General features: G+C 52.2%; 5 protein-coding genes and 3 non-coding genes across 8 annotated transcripts; 7 read left to right on the forward strand and 1 right to left on the reverse strand.

The window, feature by feature from the left end:
• Positions 1–32: 32 nt before the first annotated feature.
• QC763_401255 (uncharacterized protein) lies at positions 33–1,981 on the forward strand (the record flags this gene model as incomplete). Its single annotated transcript, XM_062911749.1, has 2 exons — positions 33–1,824; positions 1,960–1,981. Exons 1-2 carry the CDS (start codon positions 140–142, stop codon positions 1,979–1,981), a joined length of 1,707 nt encoding a protein of 568 aa, XP_062765335.1. The 5' UTR covers positions 33–139.
• A 185-nt stretch (positions 1,982–2,166) lies between these two features.
• QC763_0061700 lies at positions 2,167–2,254 on the forward strand. Its single transcript has one exon. It is a non-coding gene; the product is annotated as a tRNA-Tyr (tRNA).
• Positions 2,255–2,471: 217 nt separating this feature from the next.
• QC763_401260 (uncharacterized protein) lies at positions 2,472–5,204 on the forward strand (the record flags this gene model as incomplete). Its single annotated transcript, XM_062911750.1, has 3 exons — positions 2,472–4,259; positions 4,318–4,529; positions 4,582–5,204. The coding sequence occupies exons 1-3, from the start codon at positions 3,412–3,414 to the stop codon at positions 5,202–5,204; spliced, it is 1,683 nt and encodes a 560-aa protein (XP_062765336.1). The 5' UTR covers positions 2,472–3,411.
• A 120-nt stretch (positions 5,205–5,324) lies between these two features.
• Positions 5,325–5,404, forward strand: QC763_0061720. Its single transcript has one exon. It is a non-coding gene; the product is annotated as a tRNA-Asp (tRNA).
• Positions 5,405–7,928: 2,524 nt separating this feature from the next.
• On the forward strand, positions 7,929–9,858 carry QC763_401280 (uncharacterized protein). Its single transcript, XM_062911751.1, has 2 exons — positions 7,929–8,627; positions 8,683–9,858. Exons 1-2 carry the CDS (start codon positions 8,149–8,151, stop codon positions 9,056–9,058), a joined length of 855 nt encoding a protein of 284 aa, XP_062765337.1. The 5' UTR covers positions 7,929–8,148; the 3' UTR covers positions 9,059–9,858.
• QC763_0061740 lies at positions 9,681–9,752 on the forward strand. The gene has a single exon. It is a non-coding gene; the product is annotated as a tRNA-Glu (tRNA).
• A 1,536-nt stretch (positions 9,859–11,394) lies between the features above and the next one.
• QC763_401290 (uncharacterized protein) lies at positions 11,395–12,734 on the forward strand. The gene is made up of 3 exons (XM_062911752.1): positions 11,395–11,905; positions 11,963–12,324; positions 12,373–12,734. The coding sequence occupies exons 1-3, from the start codon at positions 11,635–11,637 to the stop codon at positions 12,622–12,624; spliced, it is 885 nt and encodes a 294-aa protein (XP_062765338.1). The 5' UTR covers positions 11,395–11,634; the 3' UTR covers positions 12,625–12,734.
• A 103-nt stretch (positions 12,735–12,837) lies between these two features.
• QC763_401300 (uncharacterized protein) lies at positions 12,838–13,767 on the reverse strand (the record flags this gene model as incomplete). The annotated part of the gene is made up of 1 exon (XM_062911753.1): positions 12,838–13,767. The coding sequence occupies one exon, from the start codon at positions 13,765–13,767 to the stop codon at positions 12,838–12,840; it is 930 nt and encodes a 309-aa protein (XP_062765339.1).
• Between the last annotated feature and the right edge of the window lie 121 nt (positions 13,768–13,888).

A 13,888-nucleotide genomic window follows, 5' to 3' on the forward strand; every position in this document is an offset into this window, starting at 1 on the left:
CTGCGTAATGAAAAGCTCCATCCCACCATGAGGTCGGTGAATTCACGGCTTGTTCCGGCCTAAGATCCCAAAGCCTCCCTCTGCATCCTGGTGCCCCAAATCAGAAAGAGCCAAGCGACTTCTGGGACAGGCCGTTGAGATGCTGGTAAGGGTCATCATTGGTCAGGTACTGGAAATAAGCGATCCAAGACCGCACCAAGCATCCACAAATTTGGTGGCGCCCGCGTTAGCCCAGTTCGAGCTGAAAATCCCCGGACTGGTCGAGAACCATTTCGCCGTCGGTAGTCGCATGCGAGGTTTCGGGGCTGCCTCACCGTCGTTTTGGCCACTTTTTTTGTGGTATTTCTGTCGTCCTCTCGCTCAGTTTTGGTGCGGAAGGTCGGTTTGTTTTGTTCACGATCCGTCCATTTTTGGCGTCATTTGGCGGCAAACAGAAATGGACATCATCGACAAAGTGAAGGGCTCCACTGACGAGCAGGAGCCCCACCCCGGGAACCCGTTTATTGCCGGCGACCCATCCTCCGACTCGGACCGCGATGAAGACACTCAGGCCAGAGAAAACGCGGACAACGCCCACGATGTCGAGGAGGAAGAGGAGTCGATACTGCCCAAGTTGGGACTGCCGATTGCGCTCTTGGTCGGCGCCGCCATAATGGGAGGGGGGACCTATGCCGTCGTCGCATATGTTCAGAATCTGGTTGCGAACGCTGCGGTGGACAATGATGAGGCCAAATGGATCCGACTGGCGAGGACTGACGCATATGATGGTTGTTACTTGGGTTGCACCAGTTGCGATGACCCCAACTTTGCGTACAACGCATGCCAGCTCACCACCCGTGTTGATGTCAAGGGCGTTATCTGCGATGCGAACAAGATGTGGAATTGGGCTGTCGAGGACCGGTACCCAAAGGAGTGTCTGAAGGCTGTCAGCAAGGTCATCATGGGTGATGCGCTCGAGGACCTGAAGAATCACTATCGCAAGCGGTACGCCGTCATCACCGTTGCCATTGTAGGCGGGTTGGCTGTCGGCTTTCTGGTCTACTTTCTCTGGCGCAAGTTCGCCAAGCCAAAAGAGACTCCCAAACCATGGTCGACGTATGACCAAACCCCAGCTCCGTTTTCCATCAAGCGGCCAGCAACATGGAAGCTGCCCAAGAAAGAGAAACCCGAGAAGACAAAGACGGAGCACACCGACAAGATCACGACCACCACCGCCCCAACTACATGTGAACCAACAAACCTGGCCCCCCACGGAGCAGTCGCAGCAGTCCCCATCGTCTCCCACTCCCGCTCCTCCTCTCGTTCATCCTGCTCCTCAAGAGCCTCATCCACCCACAGCGCCCAACGCATCCCTACCCCTCCCACCTTCGACCTCCCCCGCCGCAGTTCCTCCCGGGCCTCCTCCCGCTCCTCATCCTCCGGCCCCCGCCTCTCAACCCTCATCGGCGCAGCCCTCACCATCACCACCTCAGGCGCCTCCGCCTCCATCTGCATCCGCGACCAACCCTGGACCCAACACTTCATCACCTCCTCCCCCTCCCCCACTCAAAAAACCATCACCGGCACCATCCACGGCTGGTTCTCCGAGTGCTACCAAATCCAAAAATGCAAGCAAAAGTGCCGGTGGTCCTGCTCAGGCAGCTCATGCGGAAATAAATGCAGCAAGGAGTGCCACATAGAGGACAGGACGAAAAAGGAGCCAAAGGTGTTTGTCGATGCTGTCGTGCCGATGGTGGCAAAGTGCGGGTTTAAGATGGTGGATACGCTGAGCGGGAGTGAGACGCCGACGGTGAGGGTGGCGAATGGTGGGATTGAGAGGGGGTTGTATGTGAGGATTAGTGTTAGTGGGTATAATGTCACGGATGCGAGGAGGACGGATAGGAGCGTGGAGTGTTTGCATGCTTTGGGGGGTGTTTAGGGAGTGTGATGGTTTGGTTTGGGTTGTTTACTTGGAGTCAGGGGGTGTTCAACGGGGTTTTGACGGCATATAATGGGCGGAGAAATACGCGTGCTATAATGATACCAGAATGTTTTAACTCTTTTTTTTGTCTTGATCAAGCCTCGACTGCAAGGAAACGAGAGAAACGCCGGACATGATGGGAGACTGAAACAAAAAAAGAACAGAAACGAAATGCTTGCTGTTGGCAAAAATGTAAAAGATAAGTGTCCCCTCGACCGGAATCGAGCCGGTGACCTTTCGGTATCAATAAATTCCTTTACAGCCGAACGTGATAGCCAACTACACCACAAGGGGATTTGAATTTGTTGCAGGGCAAAGGCGGATTCTGCAATTGTGTGCCAGTGGAAATATGCGGGAATTATGCATCATTCGCCGGTGGCTTTTCGGGCCGAAAACCGCGAGGGGTGAGCTGGTCTGTGCTTTGTGCCACCACAATTCTTTGTCTTTTAACATCTTCAAAGATGACCACATTCGGGTAAAAAGGAGTGAAAGGGAATGGCTAGGAGTTGGAGAGATCTGATGTCTGGATGACGTGGTTCCGATAACTCGGTTCCTGCAGAAGCGTCTCTTGGCAACTGAAGAATCTTCACACAAACCGCCTTCCAATGTTTTGTGGGCAGACACAGCTCTGGCGAAAACAATGATCGGACGAACCCCACCAACCACTGCCAACCTCAACGTTTCATCGACATTTTCCGCAGGCTGATCTTCTGTAAACAACATCTCATCCAATGAACTGTCCCAAGTGAGGCGTTCTTGGGCGGGTTGCTGACGACAACCCCGCCCAATATATTCCCCGAATCCCACAGTCCGTCCCAGATTTTCACCACCACGTTGCCCTTGGCCGCTCCCGAAGGCCGAGACAACTTACATCCGGTATCGATAGCAATGGCAGCTTTGAAACGCAGTGGCTTACTGCACGCTGCACCTACCCGGCACTTCCTCCACAAAAATCAGGTACAGCATTGAGCTTGTCAGGCACCTTTCCGCTGGCAGAACCGGGTGGTTCGGGAGATGGGCTGGGATCATCCTCTTTGCCCTGGTTACACTGCCCTCGACCTCTTCTGCATGTAGGCACCCAACCACCAATGGCGGCTGTCAATGCACGGCTTTTGCTTGCTGATTTGGCGGCGGCAGATAGTCCATGACGATGGCGAGCTGCATATCAGTGGGTGTCCTTTGTGGGTTCCCAACCTGCACAAGTGGAAGCTGACGGATCCGGTGTTGTTGCCATTCGCCCCAGCAGGACCTGTCGATCCATTGTGTATCCTGGCCTAAACCCCTGATGCTGTAGATCAAAAAGTATGCATGCTTATTCATGACCAATAGGTAAAAGCTGGTCAAGCTGCACCTTTGATAGTTCCCGAGCTCCCACATCACCACCACCGCCTTCTTTCCCCAGTCCCTCTCTTTTCCCTCGCTATCGTCTCTCCTTCTATTCTCAACACATAATGAAACCCCCAACTATCACCACCACCTTCCTCTCCCTCCTCCCCTTCACCCTCTCCCACCCCTCCACCCCCCACCCCCTCATCCCTCCCAAAGTCGACCTAGGCCCCTACAACCCCTCCCACACCCGCCGCTCCTCCCCCCACCACGGCTCAGGCCTCTTCCCCCAGCTCCTCTCCCACCCCTCCCCCTCCCTCGGCACATTCGGCCAACGATACTGGTACTCAACAGAATGGTACTCCGGCCCAGGCGCCCCAATCATCCTCTTCAACCCCGGCGAACAAGACGCCTCCAACTTTGACGAAGCCTACCTCTCCAACCAGCGGTTGCCAGGCCGCATAGCACAAGCCGTCGGGGGTGCCGTCGTGGTGGTGGAACATCGCTATTACGGGGAGTCATCCCCCTTTGAAGAGCTAACAGAGGAGAACTTGCGGCATTTGACGCTGGAGAATGCGCTGAGGGATATGCAGTATTTTGCGAGGGAGTGGGATGTCCTGAAAGGGGCCGGGAATGGGACGGGGGAAGGGGGGCCGGCGTGGATTTATACTGGGGGGAGTTATGCGGGGAGTTTGGCGACTTGGCTGAGTAGATTGGAGGAGAAAGAAGGGGAGGAAGGGAAGGAGAGGGCGTTTTTTGCTTATTATGGGAGTAGTGCTGTTGTGGAGGCTATTGGGGATTTTTGGCAGTATTTTGTTCCGGTTTTGGAGGCTATGCCGAAGAATTGTACGAGGGATGTGGAGAGGGTGGTGGTATTTGCGGATGAGGTTTTGGGGGGTGGGACGGAGGGGGAGAAGGAGGGACTGAAGGAAAAGTTTGGGTTGGGGGGGTTGGAGGATGAGGATTTTGCTGCGTGAGTTTCTTGTTGCTATCTGGGTTGGTTGGATGGATGGTGTGCTAACAGAAGACAGGGAGTTGACTTGGGGCTTGGCATCGTTGCAGACGACGCAGTTTTACTCGGAGAAGAATATAGGGTACTCGCCGTTTTATCGGTTTTGCGATTATGTCGAGGGGATGTATCCAGTGGACCCCAATGCAACCGTTCCTGGAGAGGACGGGGTTGGGCTTGAGAAGGCGTTGGAGGGGTATGCGAGGTACATCAAGGAGGATGTCGTTCCTGGTTGTGTGTCTCCCATTTCTTCTAGACGTCGCATTGAAGCTAACAATATCTCTAGTCTGTGCCAAGTCCGGCTACCCTGAATGGCAAGATGAAAACAGCACCCTCTGCCTCCAAAACATGAACGCTTCCTCTCTGGCCTTCACCGACTTGTCAGTAAAGAACTGGGGAAACAGACAATGGTGGTGGCTTCTCTGCAACGAACCGTTTGAGTGGTGGCAAAGCGCACCGCCACTGTCATCGTCCTACCCAAGAGTCATCTCCGAGTACGTGACAGCAGAGTACTGGGCTTCCCTGTGCCCGCGATTTTTTCCAAACACGACCTATACCTTGGCGGAAGGCAAGACAGCGGGCGATGTCAACGTCAGAACAGGTGGCTGGGACTTGACGTCGAACGTGACGAGAACGATGAATACAAACGGGCAGTATGATCCATGGAGGGATGCGACGCTGAGCAGCACGTTCCGACCTGGTGGTCTAGTGACCGAAATGGAAAAGGATGGGCTGCAGGTGAGGTTGGTGAAAGGGGGGACTCACTGCAGCGACTTGGTTGGGCTGAACTGGGAAGCGAACGCCGAGCTGGATGGGTTAGTGGATGGGGTTGTTGACCAGTTGGCATGGTGGATAGGGCAATATCACAGTGATGCCTACGACGGAATCAGAAACACGACGCGGAAATAAGAAGGTGGTACTCAACAGTGATGAAGTTATGAAGTTGATGACGAGCGTTTGTTCAAAGACATGGAAGTTTGCAAAGCCATATTTTTCAAAAAGATCACAAAAATGAATCAGATCATAGGACTCTCCCACCGGGAATTGAACCCGGGTCTCGAGCGTTGTTGGGTGACAAGCTCACATACTGACCACTATACTATGGAAGACTGAGCAGATGTTGGCACCTGCTATAGGCTATTGCTGCAGTCTTGCACGTAGCAAGCTATTATAATGTTTGTGTCGACTTCGTTGTGTTTCGTTTAGTAAACCCCCTGGTCCTAGACTGTAAGCTATCGTTCCGAGTCATGACGCTCTAGAACCTCCACCATTTCAGCGTACGATCCTCGAGACTGTCGACCAGAGGCCCAATAGGACAAGACTCGAGAAAGCTCTTATACTTGTGCGCCGTGTCGATCCACTCGTGTCTATTGATTTTATCCCTGGCGTCAAAGACGCGGTACCTCTTTCCTGGTTGGCGGCAGACGAATAGATTGTGCATTGCCCAACCGTTTCGACCGTGAGCGAAATCCCCGAATGCCACAACTTCCAGAGAAGAGATGCCCCGTGGTCCGAATATCCAATCTAGATGCCTAGCGAAAGAAGGCAGGACCATTTTTTCAAGTTCGTCAGGGGGCACGACAGCCAAGTATTTGTCAAACCTAAACGTGGAACGAATCCTAGAACTGGAACCAATACCTGATGTCTTTTGGGGATATTCAAGTGCCCGTGATCCTCTGGCTTTGAGGTGGGACCCAGTTTGCCTAAAATGCAAGATTTTGAGAGTGGACTTCAAGGCGAAAGGCCCCAGTATCTCTTTCTGCATAGATGATGAAAATATGTTAGATCAGAGGTGATCAACGACAGGAATTACTAGCAGGCTACTCACTAATGACTCAAAATGCTCGTTTGTATCATACGGAAAGCCGAGACACTCAAGATCAAGCAGTGACATGGGATGGAAAGTAGGAGAGATCTTCCACCTGTCTCTCTCTGACTCTGGGATGTCAAAATGACAGCCATCATGAATAGGGTCGGCCCTTCTTGAGCGATAACCTGGCCCTGGGCGATCTCCGCGTTGGTGCACGACCAGTTTTTTCAAGGTGGCATGATGGTGGGCAATAGCATCCCATAAAGGAATCATTGTTGATGGATCAAGCCTAGTTGGGGATGGAAGACTGCACGGTATGACGGCCTTGGTGAACCCGAGAAACAGCTCTTTCAATCCTCGGAAAGATGATAGAAACAGGATGATTTCTTCTTCTTGGTTTTCTTCATCGTCCTCGTGTGATTGAATCTCGAACTGCTCAAGACACAATGGAGTTGTTGTGGCCACGGATCGTTCTAGAAGTCGTTCCCACAAGTGGCAATTGCGTATCGTAAGAGTCTTTACCGTCGTGATATCAATGGCCTCTTTCATCTGTCCGCCAAGGGAGACATTGTTTAGTGATAGGACCGTTAACACTGGGAACAGAGGCCGTGTCTCTGGAAGGACCCGACTGAAAGGTGTCAAAGTGGTATCAAGCCAATCCCACGGCGTGTCAAGGTTGCCATGATCAGGGTCGACATCCATGTCATCCTCCGTGACACAGGGGTATGCCAATGTGACTTCCAGCTCGGTGAGATGCTCTCGGTTCCTCTTCAAACACTCTCCCAATGAGCCAAGCAAGACATTGGGGGGCTGATGCCAGCTGATGTGGGTCAGATGACGAAAAGCTATTGGGATTTCTTTGTGTGAATCCAAGCACCCCCCATCTGTGATGAGCCGGAGATACCTCAGTTGGGGTTGCCTAGCATGTAGGGTATCCAGAACACTGCTGGAGATACATGTAGCAAGGTCCCAGCTGAAGCCATCTAATTGACCGGTAGGGATGCGCTCAAGGACAGAGTCCGCCATTTGACAAAGACGAGAAAGATCATCAACTGGCAGTTGGTCTCTTTCGACAAGAGCTCCGTCAATCACCCCCTTTTCTTGTCCAATCGAGTCTGCTCCGTCATGAGGTTGGACGTGCAAGCAAGGCACATTGGGTATCTTTTCGGGTTCCACTTCATTTGCTTTCTCTCCAATCTCTTCTTCAGGTTTTGTGTCCACATGCAAAGCTTGCCACGCTGACCATCGCAAATCCCGACTAAAGGTGAGGTGTTTGGCGTTGCGCAACGCGGGAGTGGCACTTTGGAGAGCCGATGCGCACTGAGCAACGCGGTCGATGTCCAAGATGCATCGCTTACGCTTAACACGAGGTATATCGATGCGGATCGATTTCCAGAGTTTCGGTGCACATACTGAGTGGAACAGCTTAGACACACTGGACAACGATTTGACGTCTTCCAATAAGAGGCATCTAATTATGTCATGCAGAAGTTCCACGGGGAGGTGGCCGAGCATGATGATTTCAGATGCGATGGCGGCGATATGAGGAGAAGTGAGAAGTACCTCAGGTAGGTAGGTAGGGAAGCAAACTGTGAGCGGGGAGAAATGGCTCTTATAGGCTTGTCGACAATGTTGGTCCCACTGATTATGATATCGAATCCCCTTAACCAATCAAGTTTGAAGTGGCCGACCTCAAGGCAACTCATGCCTCGATCACCAACACGCCCCACATATCACGAGACTTGAAGTTGGAACTGGGCATTGACCTTCAGAAGATCTTCGGCATGTCTTTTGTCCATCTTACAAACGGACATAAGCAGTGCAATGGATACTCTTAAAAGTATAAGCCAATGATGATGCTCGATGTTTGTCTCATGCATGTACCGGTAGAAACGTGAGTCACTGAAGTCCGTTAGCACAGCCTGGCAAGTATTCATTATCATTTACCCCGTACAAGCTGTAGAGTTAAGAAAGTTTCCACACTGCATCGGCCTACTATTAATCCCCCAAATTTCTCGAGACCTACCACAGCACAAACACAATATGTCCAAGCTCTCAGAGCCAACCCCAGTTCAAGCCTGGGACAGCATTGCATCTTTTTGGGATGAAGCCATCACCCCCGGAGGCAACAAATACTTCCACCGTCTCCAGGCTCCCTGCCTCCACCGCTTTCTTGCTAAGCATCTTCACCGTGATGTGAGATGCTTAGACTTAGCGACTGGCAATGGAGTGGTTGCCCGCTGGATGCTTGATCGAGGAGCGGGCTGGGTCCTGGCAACAGATGCCAGCGGCGAAATGCTGGAAATCGCTAAGCGCAACTTTGCCTCCGGAGGGTGTGATCCCAAGAGGTTTACATGCCACAGAACCGACGTTACTTCAGAGCAGGACATAAGAGCCCTCGAAGAATTTCATTGGCACGGAAGACTCTTTGATGTCATTGTCATAAACATGGCTCTCATGGATATCGAAAGACTGGATGTTCTCGCAGCTGCCCTGCCCCGACTTCTTAATCCTGGTGGAGTGTATGTAATGCATTCGTGCTGGACCTTCCGTTCTTGAACTAATGCCTCTCCATAGATTCGTCGCCACTGTTCTTCATCCCGTCTTTTTCACCTCCAACGCAACCAAGTCGATCTCCATCTCATTCGACCCCGCCACCGGTGAGCAAGTGACGACGCGGTCAAAAGTCATCACAGAGTATCTCGATGTTGCGCCGGCAAAAGGAATTGCTTGCCCGAATCAGCCAGTCAAACAGACGTACTACCATCGCCCCATTCATGAGCTTCTGTCTATCTTTCTCAAGGATGGGAAGCTTGTCATGGATGCAATCGAAGAGCCAGCTTTTACCGAGGATGATCTTGATGAGAGGAGAGTAGAGTCGAGCACAAACTTTACGCAGCTTCCAGCTCTACTGGCTTTTAGACTGAAGCATCGAGTTGACAAGTTTGAGTAGAGGGACTGATCTAGCGGTGACTAGCCGGACGCAAAGCAAAATACACGGGGACGATAACCCATTGTTGGAGGGTCAATTGTGAACATCGTTATTTCAAGTGACCCTCAAAAAACAATGTCATACACTCTCTAGGCTTTCAGGGGTTGCAGAACCATTAACCTGGGATGTAATGGAAGTTGGATGTCTCGTAGACGAACTTACGCTGATATAACCCTAACCCGGTGGATAGCCCCCACACCCTGAGACAACTAACCCAACAAGAATTTTCCGCAGACCAAACGACACACTCATTCTGAACAGGTAAAATGTCTTTGTGGAGGAAACAATTCATAGCAGATTGGTTTTGACCTGACCCAAACACTTCAAGTTCCCTTTCCACCAGAAACTGCATCCCAGAGTCTGCAAAAGCTTTTGTGGCTCTCCCAAGTTCACATGCCAAGCCACCCACCCACAGACATTTGTCCTTGCAGCCAAGCCCCACTTTGACTCGTCACTGGTGATCCTCTTCTGGATGGTGGTGAAGCCTGACTCGCGCCAGCCCAACCAACGCCCAACGTCCCCACAAAGCTGCGCCTCTTTGACACATCAAAGCAAATCCCTCACTTAGTCTTCATCAAAGCAGTCCGGTATAGTGTAACGGTTAACATATCGCGTTTTCACCGCGAAGCTCGGGGTTCGATTCCCCGTACCGGAGTCGATTACGTTCCAACCATCTGATGATGGTGGCAGCATTTTTGCTCGATCCAGGGTGTTGCTCCGAGTCTGGAGAGGTCTTTTGTTGGCTGTCAGGGCAACGGGCTAATTTTTGACATTGTCTGGCCATTTTTCTTTGGTGTGTGGAGACTTGGGCAGAACAGACGAGACTGTCTGGATCTGGCTCCGAGACAGAATTTCAGAATATTCAGAGCAGGTACTTACTTTATGCTATGACTTCCCTTGGATATTTCTGCAGCGCTCTATAAGAGCAGCCTTTTGAACACATACTTCAGAGACTCTGCCAGGGATAGAATACCTATCTAGGATATCCTTGGGCGAGGTTCAAGAAGCGTTTGTTGATAGGTTTCAGACCTTTTCGTGTCCCACTCACACTGGAAAGGAACAAGACTCGCTTTCGGTTAGCAAACAGCCTGAGTCTACAAAGGCTTCCTCATGTCAAGACAGCACGGAGATACGCGTATTTCGGACGGAAGGATATCATAAAGACGGATTTGTTGTTAGAACGCCGAGGTCGGAGAGCCTGGCTCATTGCCTACATCGCGAACAGCTTCTCGAATTCATCGTAATCTCAAGGGGTAGTTTCCGGTCATCTTGAACATTCTTCGACTAACAGATACCGCAAGACCCGAGCATACGGTGAAGAAGCACTGGAGCTTCTACCTTGGTCAAGCATTTCCATTCTCAAACAACCAAAGCTAACGAGACCATACCCCGTCATTGTAGTGTTTCTACACCAGTTCCCATGCCCAGTGCCTCTTCAAAGCATCTCGGTGTAAAGCTAACCCTCGGTCTCAACATCACCGGTCTTAGTTGCCTCATTCGCTCGCCTACAACGGTGCATATAAGGACTCATCACTGTGGGTCCGGACGACAGGAAGTGTGATTCAGAGGCTCTGGACGCATAGAAGCACTCAACAGTGCAGAAAGCCCCTCTTCAAGTACCGTGAGATGGAACAGCCACGTGCTGCGCTCCAACTGTCAAGCTCTCCCACTGTAACAGTATTATTGCTGGATTGTCTCATCATCTGGTGAGATCTTGGTTGTTGTCTTGAGTCCCAAACTTGGTTTTCACTGGAACAGACATTCCAAAGGCGCAAATGCAGAATCCTACAATGGTACCTGCTCGCAGCTCAAGGCTGAGGCAGATGCAACAGCTTTGCGCTGAGACTGAGGAATACGATGTCACCATCATACTCCACGTGGAAAATGTCCGATGAACTCTGCGTCGGCCCACGAAGCGAAACCATATCAATATAACGTCAGTGGAGCTCTCACCAACAGCGGACACCCTCTCCGCTCTGGGATGGGAATACCTTCTTCTCTTCCGCCGGTTTTCGAAGACCGAAACGTCGAAATCCGTGCCCTCTGCACCGCCTTGACCCACTCCAACCTGCTCGATATCCCGTCTTTAGACCCGAGGCACGGGGTAAATTAACCGTAGATGAAACCAAGCACTTCCGTCTCCGCACGGGCAATCTATCATTCCCGGGTATACCAAACATCATCCCAATCAGAGCGCAGGTGCAAGACAGGGGCCACCTGACGACCCAAGTGTAAAAAAGTCTCAGCCTCTTGTTGCGCGGGTTAGCAAGCGCCCCAATCTTTCCCTGACGCTTGTAGTCAGTCCTGGTCCTTGCTCAGAGGGCCTCAGATGTATAAAACCTTCCCTTCATCCATACGAGAGATAGATGACAGACGTATATCGATCAGCTGCTGTGGTTGGCGTTCATGGCAATAACGTTGCGTCCGGGGGATTGGAATGCACCACTATGCTTGTACCCCACGACGAACTACCGGTTATTGGGGCGTTCCAGAAACCAGAACCATAATGAACCGTTTTAAGCGGATTCCCCGGGCTGATGAAGACTTGCGCAGGAGAACCTTCCACGCAGATTGACAGTTCTCTTCGGTTGCATCGAGCCACGCAAGACTCTGGGCACGAGCTTTGGGAGGGTGATAAGAAGGCTGATCTCCTGGCTTTGTTAGCACCGATTCATTACGATCATCTACTCAAACAGGCACTGCAAAGCTTCAAGATGCAACTCTACAACCTCCTCACCATTGCCCTCGCCGGGTTGGCTGCTGCCTCCCCTGTTCAGCTGGTCGAGCGTCAGCAAAAGCTTCGCATCAGTGCGGACCCCCCTTTTACCCCTATTTTCCCCCTCCCTTTTTGACTAACAAAAACAGTGCCTCTTGGTGACTCCATCACCGAAATCGCCTGCTGGCGCGCCTTCGTCTGGGATCAGATCGCTGCGGCCGGCTTCGCCAACCAGGTCCAATACGTTGGTTCTCAGAATTCCAACCCCCAGGGCTGCCGTCCTACGACCACGAACTGGGACCAGCGCCACGAGGGTCATTCCGGCTGGCTCGCGATTGATATCGCCAACAATTACCTCGCCAACTGGCTCCGGAGCACACCGGCCGATATCGTCCAGTTCATGCTTGGCACCAACGATGTGTTCAGGGGAAGAAGCACCAATGATATCATTGCTGCCTACACCAAGATGGTTCAGATCATGAGGGCGGCGAACCCCAAGATGAAGATAATTGTATGTTTGACGCTGAATTTTTGAGAAAAGGGAAAACTAACAGCATAGGTCGATCTTGTCATCCCCCTCGGCGTTGGCTCCAACTCGGGTATCCAGGCCCTCAACGCCCGCATCCCCGCCTGGGCTGCTGGCCTCAACACCACCGAGAGCCCCATCGTCATTGCTGACTGCAACACCGGCTACAAGACTTCCGACCTGCGTGACGGTGTCCACCCTAGCATTGCTGGTGATCAGTTCCTCGCCACCAAGATTGGACCGCCTCTTCTCAACTATATCAGAGAGTCGTTGGCTGGTAACTAGGCCACTCGCGGTGAACAAAGGGACGATGAGTACATAGGACTGATAGGCACGTAAATACCAGCAACAATGAAGGATCCACCTTGAGGCTGTTTAAGCCACGGAAGTCTCGCGCTGTAGTATCGATGTCAAGAACTGACTGCCTCGCTTTTGGTTGAGTAATGACCCCTGACACACCCCATCAAAACTCCTGTCTTGGTCCCACCGGTTGGCTTCCTACCAATCCAAAAAATACGCAATCCCATCCAACAACGCACTCCCCCCCACAGCAGCATGATCCATCCCCGCATACTCCTTCACCGCCACATCCCTCATCCTCCCGCTCCCCACAAGCCGATCAAACAGCTCATGACTATACCTCCCCGGCCCAAACCTCTGCAAGAGATTCTTCCTCGCCTGAAACTGGGACTCCGTCTGCGTCCTCCTCCTCAGCGGGTAATCCTCCAACTCGCCATATCCGATAAAGACCGCTGGCTTGGTCTGGTTCTGCCCAAACTCAATGTCACCAGGGATGTCCATCCCGTCTCCCAACCTCCGCGTGACATTCATTAGGACCGTCTGATTCATCAACGTGAGTGATGGACTGGCGGCGATAAATGTATCGAATAAGTCGGGTTTCGTGATCAAGGCGTAGGTAACGAAGAGACCCCCGCTTGAATGGCCGTATATAGCGTCCCGAGTGAAGTTGACGTTGGGGAAGATGGTGTCCTGCACCCAGGGGCGGAGGGTGAGGTTGATGAAGTCGATGAAGGTGTCTGCACCCCAGGGAACGGGGTCGCCGGGGATGGGGGCGCCGAAGTCGATGCTGCGTTGGGTGAGGGCGTAGACGTTGTCTGTGAGTGGGTAACCAATACCGACGACCAAAGCATCGGGTTGGGAGGGGTCGACGGGTTTGCGGCGTTTGAGGTGGTCGGCTGCTGTTGAGGCTAGGGCGTTGCCGTCTGTGACGTAGACTGTCAAGGCGGTTTTGTTGGTTATTTCTGCTGTGGGGAGAGAGGAAGGGCCCCATTCGAAGGGGTAGGAGAGGGAGATTTGGTAGGTTACGTTGGAGGAGGGAGAGGAGGTGGCGTTGTAGAAGAGGGTGTTGGGGAGGAAGGCTGGGGGGAGGGGCGGGAAGGGGGTGAATGTCCAAGGGGCAGTGGCCATTGTGGTGTGTTTGATGTCTAGTTTGTCTCTATGTGAATTTAACAGTTGGATTGGATGGCGAATTGATAGATAGCCTGCTCACGATGTGTTCAGGGTTTGAGGCAAGCATTATGGAATGAAG

Source organism: Podospora pseudopauciseta, chromosome 4, assembly GCF_035222475.1.
Source record: "Podospora pseudopauciseta strain CBS 411.78 chromosome 4, whole genome shotgun sequence".
In the NCBI taxonomy this organism is placed as follows: domain Eukaryota; kingdom Fungi; phylum Ascomycota; class Sordariomycetes; order Sordariales; family Podosporaceae; genus Podospora; species Podospora pseudopauciseta.